At 51.5% G+C, this 13,525-nt stretch overlaps 2 protein-coding genes across 9 annotated transcripts in view; one reads left to right on the plus strand and one right to left on the minus strand.

Annotated features, from left to right (window-relative positions):
* LOC142004338 (early growth response protein 3) overlaps window positions 1-5,646 on the plus strand; it is a 324,184-nt gene extending 318,538 nt beyond the window's left edge. Inside the window, exons 13-15 of one of the 3 annotated variants that reach the window (XM_074981928.1) lie at window positions 2,427-2,568; window positions 4,324-4,458; window positions 4,936-5,170. In XM_074981928.1, coding sequence (XP_074838029.1) covers window positions 2,427-2,568; window positions 4,324-4,458; window positions 4,936-5,082 — 424 coding nt within the window. In that variant the 3' untranslated portion in view covers window positions 5,083-5,170. Of the gene's footprint in view, window positions 1-2,426; window positions 2,569-4,323; window positions 4,459-4,935 lie in introns of all 3 variants that reach the window. The other 2 variants (XM_074981931.1, XM_074981932.1) reach the window with 2 other exon arrangements.
* On the minus strand, window positions 5,187-12,914 carry CCAR2 (cell cycle and apoptosis regulator 2). Of its 6 annotated transcripts, none has more exons than XM_074981922.1 (19): window positions 12,684-12,836; window positions 12,360-12,451; window positions 10,957-11,051; window positions 10,238-10,329; window positions 9,948-10,062; window positions 9,696-9,822; window positions 9,374-9,470; window positions 9,020-9,136; window positions 8,717-8,939; window positions 8,506-8,619; window positions 8,249-8,412; window positions 7,765-7,948; window positions 7,483-7,671; window positions 7,189-7,401; window positions 6,725-7,108; window positions 6,387-6,645; window positions 6,109-6,306; window positions 5,809-6,014; window positions 5,187-5,706 (listed from the first exon to the last, which is right to left on the minus strand). In XM_074981922.1, exons 2-19 carry the CDS (start codon window positions 12,424-12,426, stop codon window positions 5,659-5,661), a joined length of 2,892 nt encoding a protein of 963 aa, XP_074838023.1. In that variant the 5' UTR covers window positions 12,427-12,451; window positions 12,684-12,836; the 3' UTR covers window positions 5,187-5,658. The 6 variants fall into 6 exon arrangements, with proteins under 6 accessions (XP_074838023.1, XP_074838022.1, XP_074838021.1 ...); XM_074981921.1 differs by having other exon boundaries at window positions 6,387-6,642; window positions 6,725-6,804; window positions 6,892-7,108; window positions 7,483-7,948; XM_074981920.1 differs by having other exon boundaries at window positions 6,725-6,804; window positions 6,892-7,108; window positions 7,483-7,948.
* Window positions 12,915-13,525: the final 611 nt, after the last annotated feature.

The raw sequence follows: 13,525 nt of genomic DNA on the forward strand, positions 1-13,525 counted from the left end.
GTTGGGACTCAGTGTTAGAGAGGCACCAGTAAGGTAAATTCAGTGTTTAAAAACTCCTGTGCCTTATATTAATATTGTAGATTATTAACCCTGAAAAAATGTCCATAGTCTCCTTTACTTCCTGTCACTGGTATTTCCTTGTGGTTTGCAACTCACTTGGTCAGGGCAGTGAAACTAAACTAATTAATTTCATGGCAAGTCACTGTCACTTTTTAATTTTTGGGCACTAGCACAAGATTGTTCTCATTTGGTTCACAAATAGCCAGGACAACATTTCAACAGCCAACGTTCACTGAAGACTTTCACATTTGTTTGTTTTAAGCTGGGTGTCATTGCAAATAACACTTCAGGTGATCAGAAATGAGTAAGATGGGTGGGCAAACCGTATTTTTCTCTGTTTGCTTTATGCATTAAGCAGCTCTTTGTGTGGGGTCAGTTTCTGTATTTATGTGGACAGCAGCTTCCCACATTGTTTTGTCTCTCTGTAGCACAGCAGTAGCAGGCGAGGGGAAAAAAATTAAAAATGGGAAAATTCGACTGTAAAAAATCACCAGGCTTGGCAGGAGGGCTGGGAGACAACTGGCGGGGGGGGTCTCTTAGGTACTGGGAAGTAGGTGTGTGAAACTGACTAGGTTTTAAGGTGACATGTCTTAAATTTAACAAATTTGACATGGGAACATAAAGCTGGACCTGGGCCTCCTTGGCTTCACTCCCTTGCTATTGCAGTCAACTGCCTAATTGATATTAACAAAATAACGATCATAATGTTTCCTTTCAGTAGCACCTTCCATCAGCTGGGACTCCATTAAGTTAGTCAGCCTCACAATGCCCATGGAAGTTTATAATAAAAGCATGGGATGAGATTTTTGTTTCGTTCCTTGTTCTTATTAAACTCTGGATCTAAACTCTCTGAAAGGGAAAGCAGGGCAGTCCCTTTGTCATGGAAGAGTAAGATCAGCCCAGTAAAAGGCGCAGCATGTCTTTAAAGCCCCACCACGCAGGGCTCTTGTTAATGAGAGGACTCAGGCTAACGGGAGCAGGGAGTCTGGATTGCAGCACGCTCACTCTAGTGGGAAAAACCCCAAAAGTTGACCGGAGCATCCTTTTTGTAACCAGTGTAGTGAGTGGCAAATCCCCATCGTTTTTCCATGCTCTGTGCAGGAAGTAGTAAATGGAGCTCCTCCACATGCGTGAAAGAAAGGAGCAGGGTTTCATCAACTGTAGCCTAATCATACCAGAGGTTTCACTTCTGTTGACTCACTGGAGATGCTCAACACCTTGCAGGTTTAGGCTCTCAAGTGCTGGTCAACCCAGCTCAGGAGAGGGAAAGGACACTTTCTGCATTCACGGTGATTTCTTTCCTCTTCCCCTTTTGGACTTGGAAATCCTCTTTGTCGTCTTCCTTCTCGTTTGGTCATGAACTAGTGCTTATGCCCCCGAGTCCCGGCTCATGACCCCATGCCCTGCCTTACGAGCAGCTTGTGGCTCATACCAAAGTAGTAAAGGAACTACAAGGCAGTGGTAGGGCCACAGGGCTCCCGGAGGACTAGCTCCGTTGTGCCCAGGCATTAATTCATGCCTTTCTCTTCTCCCGAGGCAATGTTGAGTGCTGTGTCTGTTTCAGGCTTCCCTGGCATTAGGGGTCTTCCTCCTTGGGCTGTGTTACTAGCCATCTCTTGGTTCTGGAGAGCCCATTTTCAAGTCAACGAGAGAGGCGAGAAGGTACAGCTGCAGGTTGCTAAACCATTCTGCTCATTACATGCCAGCAGCTCAGATCTCTCCCCCCACCCCCGTATCTTTCATTGTCTCATAGAAATTAGAGCTGGAAAAGCCTAGTTTAGTCCCAGCATTTCGCTCTGTGAAATATTCTGAGCTGTGGGGCTTCCACCCCATTCCTAGGGAGCCTATGCCAGATGTTGTAGCTTTCACTGTTAAGAAAAGTTTATAGATATTCAGCCTACTTTTCCGTGTGTCCAGTACTGTTCCCTTACTTGTGGCCATACCTCCATTCCCAACAGAATTCCTTTCCTCACTACCTGTGTGCATGAAGTACATTTTGGATGCTAAGGGCACAGAACGCAGGAGGCCTCTGCTGGAAGCTTCAGGAGACCTAATTACGGTCTGTCATGTAACCTCGTGTCTTGAAGCGTGAAAAGACTCGTGCAGTTCACGGACCTGATCTGATTCCTTTAAAGATGGTGGGGGTTGGAATGAACCACCAGGGCACTTGCCCCACTCCTGCCTCTGCCCTCCCGGTAATCTGAGGACAGATGCTAACGCCCACTCCTTATGTCACATGCAATTCTACCTGAGCACCTTGACAAAACAGACTCTTTGCTGGGAGTTTGGCCAAGCAGATCTCTCTCTGAGATGAATCCATCCAGGCCACAACATTCTCCAGGGCTTTATTTTTTAAACCCCTGCAGGTTCAGCAGCGTGTTCCCCAGCCTGAATATGGCAGTGAAGAGGCGCGAGCAGACTCTGCAAGACTACAAACGGCTGCAGTCCAAGGTAGAAAAATACGAAGAGAAGGAGAAGACCGGTCCCATCCTTGCCAAGCTACACCAGGTACAGAGCTGGGAGACGGGCTTACTGGTAGGATTGAAGAGCTCTGGAGAGAACGACACGGCACTCCCTATGTGCAGGGTGATGCACTGCATCTTCCTGTACTAATGTTTCACCCTGGCATGCCAAGTATTATTTTAGCACAGTAAAGGGGATATAAGTGGACGTAGTGTGGTGAAATTACGACAAAGAAAATCTAAGTACTATTAAGCTATGGGATAGACTCTCAAGGGAGATGATGGGAACATCATGGCTTGGGACATTTACACTTAGATACAATCCTGCATCTGCAAGAAAATAAACTAAATGCTCTTTTGTCTTTCAGTATCTCAGATCTGTACCGAAGTTCCTTAGGACAGGCAGATTGTTTCAGGGCATACCACTGTTATGTGACAACACTGGGTAAATTAAGAGCACTCAGAATAAAGTCCACATGATCTGGAGAGCACAGTAAGAGCAGCCCCTCTTTCAGAGGCAGCATTTCCCTTTACCAGCTGTAAGCGTCATTCACATTGTACGCGGTTGCTGGTTCAAAGCTCACCAGTCTTCCACAAATTTGAGCACAATTGTTGGGTTGGGTTTGTAAGTAGCTCTTCACCAAACAAAGTCATTTCGTTTGTGCTTGAAACCTTGAAGGACTAGAGTCACAGAACACACAGTCCTGATCGCTTTCCCCACAAAATTGTGTTAGAGAACAGCCCTATCAGTGTAAGCAGCTTATGTGCCTCAGCCCAGTAACTAAAGCTATGGCTTGAAAAATGTGAGTTCTTTTGTACTGGTGATTTTTGCTAATGAACTTCTGGTATGATCTCATTTTTGCCCATGAAAATCTTGAATAAATACTTAAAGCCTTGGCTAGCATTGGAGCATATCTCCACTCACCCTAAAATATACCTTGGGCTCTTTCTTACCCAAGGCCGTGGTTTGTGGATGCAGGAAGCTTCCTCAATTAACACCCCTTCCCTTGCCCTCCTGTGAGTTGGAACACAGCCTCAGTTTGGGTAGCTTGCGTGATGTTAGACGGTGAATTTGCCCCTTTGAGCTTGGTGCAATTTTAAGCCCTTACTCAGCGGAAGTTATGCCTGTCTCTAGCGGACTGTCCCAACAAAGGCCCGGAACCTGTTTTTAACACCAAGCTGTGCAGCGGATTAGACCCTGCCAGAGCAGGACCAGCATGTGGAATCTCGCTACTAGCCCACACCCCTCCCTTTGGAATTGCATCAGGATTAAGTGGCAGACTTGAACATGTCTAGTGTTTCAACAACCACCCCCTCCTGCCCTTTTCTACACCACCTCAGAGACATTTCCCTTGCTCCCCACGCATCTGTTTGAAGACTGCCAGTAGGCCTAACCACGCTGAAGGTCACAGGCAAAGTGCCAAGACAGGCGAGACCCGTCTGAGGTTGACCTGGCAAATCCTGGGAGGGCATACACTCAGGGGAGCTTTTGTTGTCTTTTCTCCTCTGCCAATGTCGTGGGGAAGCACCAAACTGTAAAAATAATGGTTGTGTTTGCTAATATCGGCCCAGGGCTGGGAGTGAGAGGAGCCTGTGCTTTTTTCTGGGGGGGGTGGGAAGGGGCTGGCTGGCCGGCCAGCCAGTGCAGAGCACGCAATTCTCTCTGTGAGCTAGACCCTGCCACCTAAAGAATTCTTTATTTCTGGTACAACCTAGACATGTGACTGCTCACAGTCTTGGATACAACTCTCAAAATGTTCACTTTCAAAGCCAGTGTCCCACTCTAGTTTCCCCACCCCAGGCCCGGGAGGAGCTGAGGCCAGTGAAGGAGGACTTTGAAGCCAAAAACAAGCAGCTGTTGGAGGAGATGCCCAAGTTCTACAGCAGCCGTATTGACTACTTCAAGCCCAGCTTTGAATCATTGATCCGTGCTCAGGTGAGACTCTTACTGGGGGTGAGCAGTTGGTCTGGCCAGCATGAGGGGCCCTAAGATGGCCATAACATGCAGTTTGATGGCTCTGCCCACAGTCTCAGCAAGAGGCCCTGAGCAAAATATCTGGGCCCTCCTGTCCTGAGCTGTGGTTAGAGATTACACAGCTGGGGCTATGGCCATCATCATAATGCAGCATGACTGGGAGGTTTGTCTTTGCTGGGGCAGAGAGAGAGGGTGAGTAGCAGAGTCATTTGCTTGCAGCCACACTCATCACCCTTTTTTGTTTTGGTACCTTCATGAGTTGTCAGTGGTGAGCCACAAAGAGCCTAGTAATGGGCTGCTTTGGCACCTGTGGCCAGCTTGTTCATCCAGCTGCTGCCATGCCTCACTGAGAAGACAGCAGCCCTTCTGTGTGGGTACAGCACTCCCTCTTGTGGTCACATCCTAGCACAGCAGGATGTGTTCTGTCTTCTCTCCCAGGTTGTTTACTACACTGAGATGCACACAATCTTTGGCGACCTGACCCAGCAGATTGATGAGCCAGGCCTCACTGATGAGCAGCGTGAGAAGGAGAATGAAGCTAAGCTGAATGAACTGCGTGCCTTGTCCATTGTGGCTGATGACTGAAGTGCCATGGGAGCTGCTTCCACCTGCCATTCTCCAGGGGGGACACGTTTTGGACACCTGGCCAAGTAAAGATGTGATGGATGTAGTTCTCAAACACCTGGGGGGGAGGGGGGGTCACACAACTATTTATTTAGAATTGGGGGTGGGAGGGGAATATACAGAGTCACCTCAGTGGGAAAAGAAGAGACACAAAAATAGCCACAAACAAGTGAAGTGAAGAAAAGAAAAAACAAACCTTTCCTGTTAATTACAAGTTGTTACCACACTGATGACTAAAGCACCATTTCAAAACTAAGTGCAGATGGCAGACCTTCATTTTCAAGAGCCCAGGCAGTGGAGCTTGCTTACAGCCACAGTTCATTTCCAGTGCAACCAGGTTTGTGGGCTGGTCCCTGCACCATTGCTTGCTCGCTCATAGTGCCTACCTCAGCAGTTGGCTGATGAATAAGGGGTTGGGAGGGGGGCAGGGGCCTTCTCACATTCTGGTCCCAACATGTGGGAATCCAGTGCTGCTCCTCATGTCCCTCAGGCAGTGGAAGAGCTCTCACTGACCTTTATTACAGGGCTCCACCAGTGTCAGTTGCTAACTGCAGGTTCCTCCTTCTTCTCTAAGCAGTTACTAGTCTGGAAGAGGCATGCACACAAGTAGTAAGCCACAACACAGAATCAAGTGATTTACTAATCTCTCCCCCCCACCATTCCATAGACTAGATGGGGTTGGCCTACCTTCTCAACAATCTTCTGTATCTCCAACTGTAAGGGAACCAGGCGTTTTTTGTTCTCCTGCAGCAATCTTTGGAAGTTGGCTTTCTGTCGCTCTGCTGATTTCACCTGCTCCTCCATCTCAGCCAGCTTGTGCTGCAACTCTTGCAGCTCAGTAGTCAGCCCTTTGTTAGTTGACTCTGTTGCTGAGAAACGGAGGTGGGCTTCCTCTGGGGATAGTATAGAAGAGAAGAACAGCTCAGCCCTGTCACTTAAAAAGGGGATCTCTCTCTCTCTCTCCCCCCCCCCGGCAGACACACTCACCCAGCTTGACCTCCAGGGTGTGGATTTTGCTCTCAAGGTACAGGCGGCTGCTTTCTGTTTGCTCTGCTTTCTCCAGCAGCTTGCCCAAGTTGAGCACAGTCCCATGGTGGGAGATAAGGTCCCCATGCTCTACTGCTGCCTTGGGCTGGGCACAAACCTCTGGCAGGGTGTTTGAGGCAGGCAACAGGGCAAGATTCCCTGAAGAAGAAACAAGAGCAAACCAACTTAGTGGTGAATTTCTCCCCCTGCCATCACAGGCTATCGTATCCAATACCTACCTAAAAGCCCCTCCTGAGGGACATGGTCAAGGCTATCCTGGCGGTTGTAGTGCAGGCTCCTGTACTGGCACACATACTGAGTCACTACTCTATTCACAAGCTGCTTCACCTGCTCCTTGCACAGATGTAGCCCCACTGTCATGAGGATCTTTTCAAGGTCTCTTCTGTGCAGGTAGCCACAGAAATTCAAATCGAAGTAGATGAAGGCCAGGAGGGCATCAAGGGGCAGGACAGCACTTGGGTCCAGTTCCTTGGGCTGCTGTGGAAGGCGCACACACATCAGTGGCTCCCCTCCAGGGAAAGGGGAAAAGGTGAGTGGGGTGGGTTGGCTTACTGACCATGTCATGAAGTGAGGAGAACTCCATCTCGGACTGGTTGGAAGCAATGGATCTCACCTCAGCATCTTCTAACTTGACACCTGAAGGACAGGAAGATACCCCAGTTGTCTGCAGTGGCCAGAGGCTATGCACGCACACACACACACACTCCCCTGCTGCCCACTTACCAAAGTCATCTTCCTCATCCTCCCTCAGCAGCAGCAGGTCATCCTCTAGACTCAGCATGCACAGCTCATCAGTTGAGTCTTTGGGCTCCACTTTGCAGTCACCTTTGGCCTTCTCATCCTCTGTGGCCACCTTGGCACCATCACTGCAAGCTGGCTTCTGCTCTGCCGCTTCCACACTCTCTGCTACCAGTGCTACCTCCTCCTGATCTTGATGAGTCTATGCATAAGCAAGAGTTGAGTTGGTATAGCCTCAGCTGCCCACCCAGCTCAGCTACAACATGACCCAAGGGAATATACCTGCACAGGCTCCTGCTCCCTGGGTTCCTCCTCCTCCTCCTCAGCCTTGAGATTTTCTGGGACCTGGACCTCTTTCTCCTCCTCCTCCTCCTTCTCTGGCTGCTTTGCCTCAGCTGGCTCTTCCTTCTCTGGCAGGGCCAGCAGTGCTTTGTAAAGCTTGTAGCCAAAATCCCGCTGCAGCATCTCCTGGAAGAGTTCTGCCACCACTGCCACCTTTGGGAGGGAGAATTTTGCAAGTGCAGAGCTCAAAAGCAGAAACTCTAGGTACCATTACACCCATAATGTCTGACCTACCTCAAATGAGATCTTCTCCCTTCGTCTCCTGTACTCCAGCAGGGTGCAGAGTGAGAGGTTGGAACAGCTCCACTGGCCCCCCTGCATCACACATCTGGGGTGGGCAACAACGGCAGGTTCCATGGGGGGAGTGGGAGCTTCTGGTTCAGGCACTGGGTCAGCAGCATCCTGCTTGGGGGCCTCCACTTCCTGCTCGAAAACATCACAATGATTATTTGCTAATGAACTGATGGACCCTTCCCCCTCACAGCTCTTTGCTTTAAGCCAGCCCCCCCCACTCACCATCTCGCCTTTCTCCTCAGGGCAGGAAGGCGGTGGAGGAGCCCTTTCTGCCTTCTGTTGGCACATGGCCTCCCACTCTTCCAGGGAAGGCATGCAGCTCCAGATGGCTGGCACAAAGACCACCACAGTCTCCCGCTGCAATGGGTCTCCCTGCTGCAGGTACCTGAACTCAGCAAAACGGAACCTGGAGCACAAGAGGGAGGGTGAGCCTTACAAACCTGCCCATGTGCCTCCATCCCCCCTGCCAGAAGGCCTCCTGCTTCCCTCAGCCGCTAAAAACCAACCAAGTCACATGTGAGGCCAGGTTTAAGCAAAATAAAATCAGTTGCCACGGTTACTCAGCACAGGAATTCTATGTATAGCCATGATGTAATCAGCCAAACCAAGGCACCTAACGTTCCAACATAAGGCTCTGGAACCCAGAGCAACCACCCCTGCAGGCAGTTACACCAGCCTCCTGCTCCAAGGGGGGGGGGGCACTCACCACTTCGTGCAGGCACTCAGATCCAGGCCAGTCTGGGCCTTGGTGCAGCGAATGGCTGTGCGAACCAGAACCATGGGATCAGACTCTGGCTCAGGGCCATCCAGAGAAGGTGACCACGCCCCTCCAATCAGCACAGCTTCATCTTCTTTCCTCCCCAGCAAGAACTAGGGAGAGAGCAGTTGTGAAGCCCAACAGTCCTCTGTATCCTGCTCCTCCTCCTCTCTACTGCTTTACCCTTATATAACAGAGGGTCTGACCTTTATTTGCTTCGTGGGGTGCTCCGGACTCTCTTTCTGCTCGCTGGGATCGTCAATATATAACAGGCAATGGCGGTAAAACTCCTCTAAGCCCGGGGAAGACAGCAGCATCACCTATGGGGACAGTAGTAGGGTCGGACCCGTGCTCCAGCCATGGCGTGCAGTTTTTGTGATGTGCACCACCAATAGGCACTGGTGAAAATTCTCTCACCTTAGCACTGAATGCAGCATCTGTGTCCTCTGGCATGACAACCTCCTCTGTCTCTGGTACCTCTTCCCCCGGCTCAGCCACCCAGATGCGACTAGGGTGCCTCAAGGTCAGTGGCTGGGTGAGTGGGAATGTATCCAGCCAGCACAGGCGGACATCGTAGAATTCTCGGGGCAGTTGGATGCTGCAGTAGCGTCTCAGGATTTCAAGAGCATCACAGAAGGGGCTAGAGCCAGACAGAGACAGAGCCATTCGCAGTCTCAGCTAGATGGACCACTTTACCCCATTCGTGCCCAAAGTACTCACCTGTCCACAGCATAGCGTGCGAAGTAGACCCGGTATTGTGGAGGATCGTGGCGTGGCTTTTTCACTCCCCACGGTTCACCACCTTTCTGCTTCCGCTTCTTTGAATCCAAATCATCCCTGTAACCAGAACAGTGCCTGTAAGTATAGCAAGAATGCTAAAGCTTTTCACAGTGCACAGTAACATCACTAGAAGAGGAAGTGAGATCTGGGATTTTGCCCTGGGGCTGATATCCAGACTCTTGCAAAAGCAGTATGGGGCCTCTCTCCAGTGAGCTGAGGGAAACAAGGTAGGAAGCCAAGGGAAAGAGAAGGTTTCTGCCTCATTGTAGGGGGGACACCTTTCACAGTCCTTACCATCTGCCTGAGTCCTGCCTGCCCTTTGGGCCCCGACCAGGATATCTCCCAAGGTGGCCCAGATGTAGCGAAGGGGATGACTGGAAGAGGCTCATTGCTGGGGGAAACAAATACAAAGTCATTTCTATTCTACTCCAAAATCAGATTTCCCCTCTGGACTAACTACAGCTCAGCTCTGGTCTCATGGTAAAAGGAGGAATGGGGCTTATCCCAGAGTTTTCAAACAAAGCTGTCAGGCCTGAAAGTGCCCACTGACAGAGGCAGGTCACCCCAAGAATCCCTGTAGTGCCAAGGTTCCTGTGTGTTAAGCATCAATACTCACGTTTCTGGGGAAAGAGAGGAGGGATCCTGTGAGGCTGGAACAGCAGCTGGGGTTGGGCTCCCAGGATGCCTTGCTTTTGGCCTAAGGATGCCACATGCAGGAGAGGGGTAGGAGCTTGCAGGAGAGGCTGTACAAGAAAGGGATGCAATACTCAGGCCAAGAACTTATCCTCACCCGGGCCTTGCCCCTCCAAGGATGCAAGGGCTCAGGAAGAGATTGTAGGGTACAGCAACTGTCACTATTAAGTGATACCTGATTGGACAATGTCTGGACTTTCATGGCATTCCACGGCACTGATTGGCTTGGATTGTAGACAGCCTTCACCAGCACTTTCTCACCAATCTGAGGTAACCGGCCCTTTACCACACTACAGCAAAACAAAAAATCAGCAAGGCACTGCCTGTGTCTTAACAGAACCCAGGACTCCCCTCCTAGGCTCCAGGAAAGAACCCTGCCCCCAAAAGCAAATTAACAGAGTCCAGAGCCACCTCTCCTCAGGGGAGAGAAGAGCCCTTGCACACACAGAGCAGCTCTCATCTTACCTCAGCTGGAAGAAGACCTCTTCATCCACCACCCCAAAGTAGTCATGCAGGCTGGTGACAATGCCTGTGAAGACTCGCTGCTTCTCACCCACCTGCAAGACAAAAAGTGGAGCTCACACACCACCTGCATGCACACTTCACTGCTCAGTAGCTATGGGGATTGAGGGAGGCAGGACCCCCATTCCTCCTGGCTCCCTCTCCCCCGGCTACCAGGTTCCCTTCCACCTCCTACCCCCAGCACTTACTCTCTCACACAAAGCCAGCAAACTGCATCCCCTCTGGGCCTCCCCTAGTAACCCCAGAACTGGGTACATCTAAACCTAAGTAGAGAAGAGCTACCTTTGAACACAGTGGCCAAAGGCTCTGTCAACACGAAGGGAAGCTTCAATCCAAAGCTCATCTAAACCATGAACTTCTCCAACAAGAAGGGAGTTCGTGAGAGTGAACAGGACAGTAATCTATGAAGTACTGTTCTCACAAATGAACTGCACATAAGTATTGCTTTAGATTTCACTGCCATGCCAAAGTATATGCTGGCCAAAGCTACAGGCAATTCGTGCTGCCACAAGAGTGCCCCATCTAAAGTGACTTTGCACTTGGGAGAATTAAGAATGCATTGGCTTGGGGACACAATTTCTATGCTGGTCTCTCCAGAAAGTGAGAGTTCTTGATGAAACACCAGCTTCTACTGATCAGCCCCAGAAGAGTCCTAAACATACCTGCAGGTGCCGTGCATTCTGGATAATATCTGCTGAGACAGGAGGGTTTAACAGATGGCCAGGTGGAGGTCCCAATAAGGAGGTTGTGTGTGTCCCTAGAAGAGGAAGGGGGGAGAGATTAATCCTAGAAAAAACTCTGAGGTCAAAAACAGACCTAGATACTTCCACCCCCAGCAAGAAAGACACACCTTGGGGCCTCCACTCAGCAGTTGCTCCAGTCAGACATACTCAAATGGAAAAACTGTTAGGCAGGCAAAGCAGGAGAAACAATAGCCTGCAATTAGCTGCCCAGTTTTGCACTAAGCCTTCCCCTCCCAAGAGCTAAAACTGCTTATAGTCTTGCTTGTTTCACCTTTCTGGTGCTTGTCAAAGCTATAAAAAACACAGGAGCTGTCTACCTACACACTCGTGAAGACAGTACCATAATCTACCATGCTTGAAAAAAAGTCATTTTAACAGCTAATAACATCAATAATAAAAGTGAAAGTTTCTACACTGTTTAAGCTTTCTGTTTTATCTCTCTCTCTCTCACACACACACACACTTTTGCCACTGCCAAATAAATTTCTTAAGCATTAGCAGACATTATGTGCCCTGGACCATGAAAATACTATTTTTATATGCTTAGTAATAAGTTACAGATATTTTAACAGATTCCAGACCAACTAGAATATTAAAGGAGCTGCCCTGTTCACTGTTCTCTGACCCTCCCAGAAGTAATTCATCACAACAGAAATCATTTGTCTCAAAGCACTTCATACAATGTAGTACACATGTATACACACACACTTCTCTGGTGAAAGTTTTAAACCCCCATCAACAAACAGAAGCCATGCAATAATTTACAATGGGAAACACGGCAGCCCAACTATACAGGACTGAAAGAGCAGGGGAAGGCTTTAAAGAAGCCAAAATTGATTCCCTCCCCTCCTCACATGATTATGCTGTCTATTATTTGGCTTTTACCCTACACTCCAGAGACAGATGCATTTCAGTGCTGTTCTCTGGAGAGGTTTCAAGCCACGGATATTAACTGTAAAGCCCAGGCCAAAGAGACCCTGCTTCCAGCATACTAGGGGAAGAGCGGAGCGAAGCTTCCTCCTTTAATTGGTTAACAAGTTAAATGGTAGGTTAGCCAGCCAATTAACCTCACTAGAAGAAGAGCCAATCCTTGATAGTCAACAGGAAAGCACTAAGATCTTAGCCTTGCGTGACTTTAGTTAGTAAAGCAGTTTGGGATGAAAGGCACCCTGTGTCTTTAATATTAACCAACAAGCACCCAGTAATTCACAAGCTCCCTGTGGGAGAGGCCCTTATTGTACCCAGGAAAAGCAGTGGAAGGCTCCTCACTTGGGCCATGTACACTCAGGCTGGGCTACTGGGAAACATCGCAGCTGGCTGACCTGAGAATGGCCTTGCTCCTTGCAGGTTGCCGGCTCGCAGCGGCTTCTGGCGCTTGAACTGGGCCATCTATGACGCGCTGGTGGTTCCGCTGCTGTAGGGGAGAAAGACAGACAGGCAGGCAAAGGGCTGCCGCGTTACAAGCAGCCCAGCACGGACTGAGGCAAGGCCCGCGGCCGAGGACTTTCCTCGGAGAGCGGCCACAGAGCCCAGCTCCCAAGCTGCACCCCCCGGCCCAGCTCATGCGGTCGCATCACCCCCCCGAGGCTTCCCTGGACCAGCCTCCCCCCAGGGCCTGCGCAGCCCGAGGCCGGGCCGGACGTTACCGGGAGAGGAGGCGGCGCAGCTGCCCCGCCGCCAGGCGCGGAGAGCGCCGGGCCCAGGAGGACGCACACCAGCCCCCTCACCCTACAGATGGGGGGAGACGCCGCCGGCCCCCCTCACACCCCGCGTGGCGCCACCGGGGGAAAACCACCCGAGACCGGAACCGGAACCAACCTGCGGGCGGGGGCGGGGCAAGTCCGGGACATGCAGCGCCCGCAACACCGGGGACAAAGAGACCCGGAAACGCTTCACCGGAAGGGACCGGCGGCCTCTTCCCAGCCCCCCGCGCACCGGAAGTGCTCCCGCCCGGGGCGGGACACAGGCGGGCAGCGGGCCGGAGCTGGTCGCACCGGGGCGGGGGCGCCGCCGCTGCGGTCCCTGCCCGTCTTGCTGCGGGGCAGGCGGCGCCCTCCCCGGGCCCCGCTAAGTCAGCTTGTACCGCGGAGCGCAGCCCGGCCCGCCCCGCCCAGCGCCGCACCCCCACACCCCCCCCGGGGCTCCTCGCCCCGGTCAGCGCCAGGAGTCACAGCAGCGGGGCCGGGGGCGCGAGCAGCCCCTGCACCACGCGCCCGCTCAGACCCCCTCCGCGCGCCGGGCGGGAGCTCACAGCCTTTTCCCCGGCGCGCGGCAGCTGGCCGCTCAGCGGCGTAGTACCCGCGGGGTAGCCGCCCGAGCCGGTGCTCTGCCCTGCTGCCGTGCGGGGTTGTGTTCCCCACAGCCGGAGTGCGGGGAGCTGCAGGGAGGATAACGACGACCTCGCTGCCCTCCTGTGGCTCAGTTCAGAGTTCTCTTGTTGAGACAGATAAACCGTCCCCTCTGCCCAACCTCACCCCCGAGCAGAACA

Source organism: Carettochelys insculpta, chromosome 31 (assembly GCF_033958435.1).
Source record: "Carettochelys insculpta isolate YL-2023 chromosome 31, ASM3395843v1, whole genome shotgun sequence".
NCBI classification, from domain to species: Eukaryota; Metazoa; Chordata; order Testudines; family Carettochelyidae; genus Carettochelys; species Carettochelys insculpta.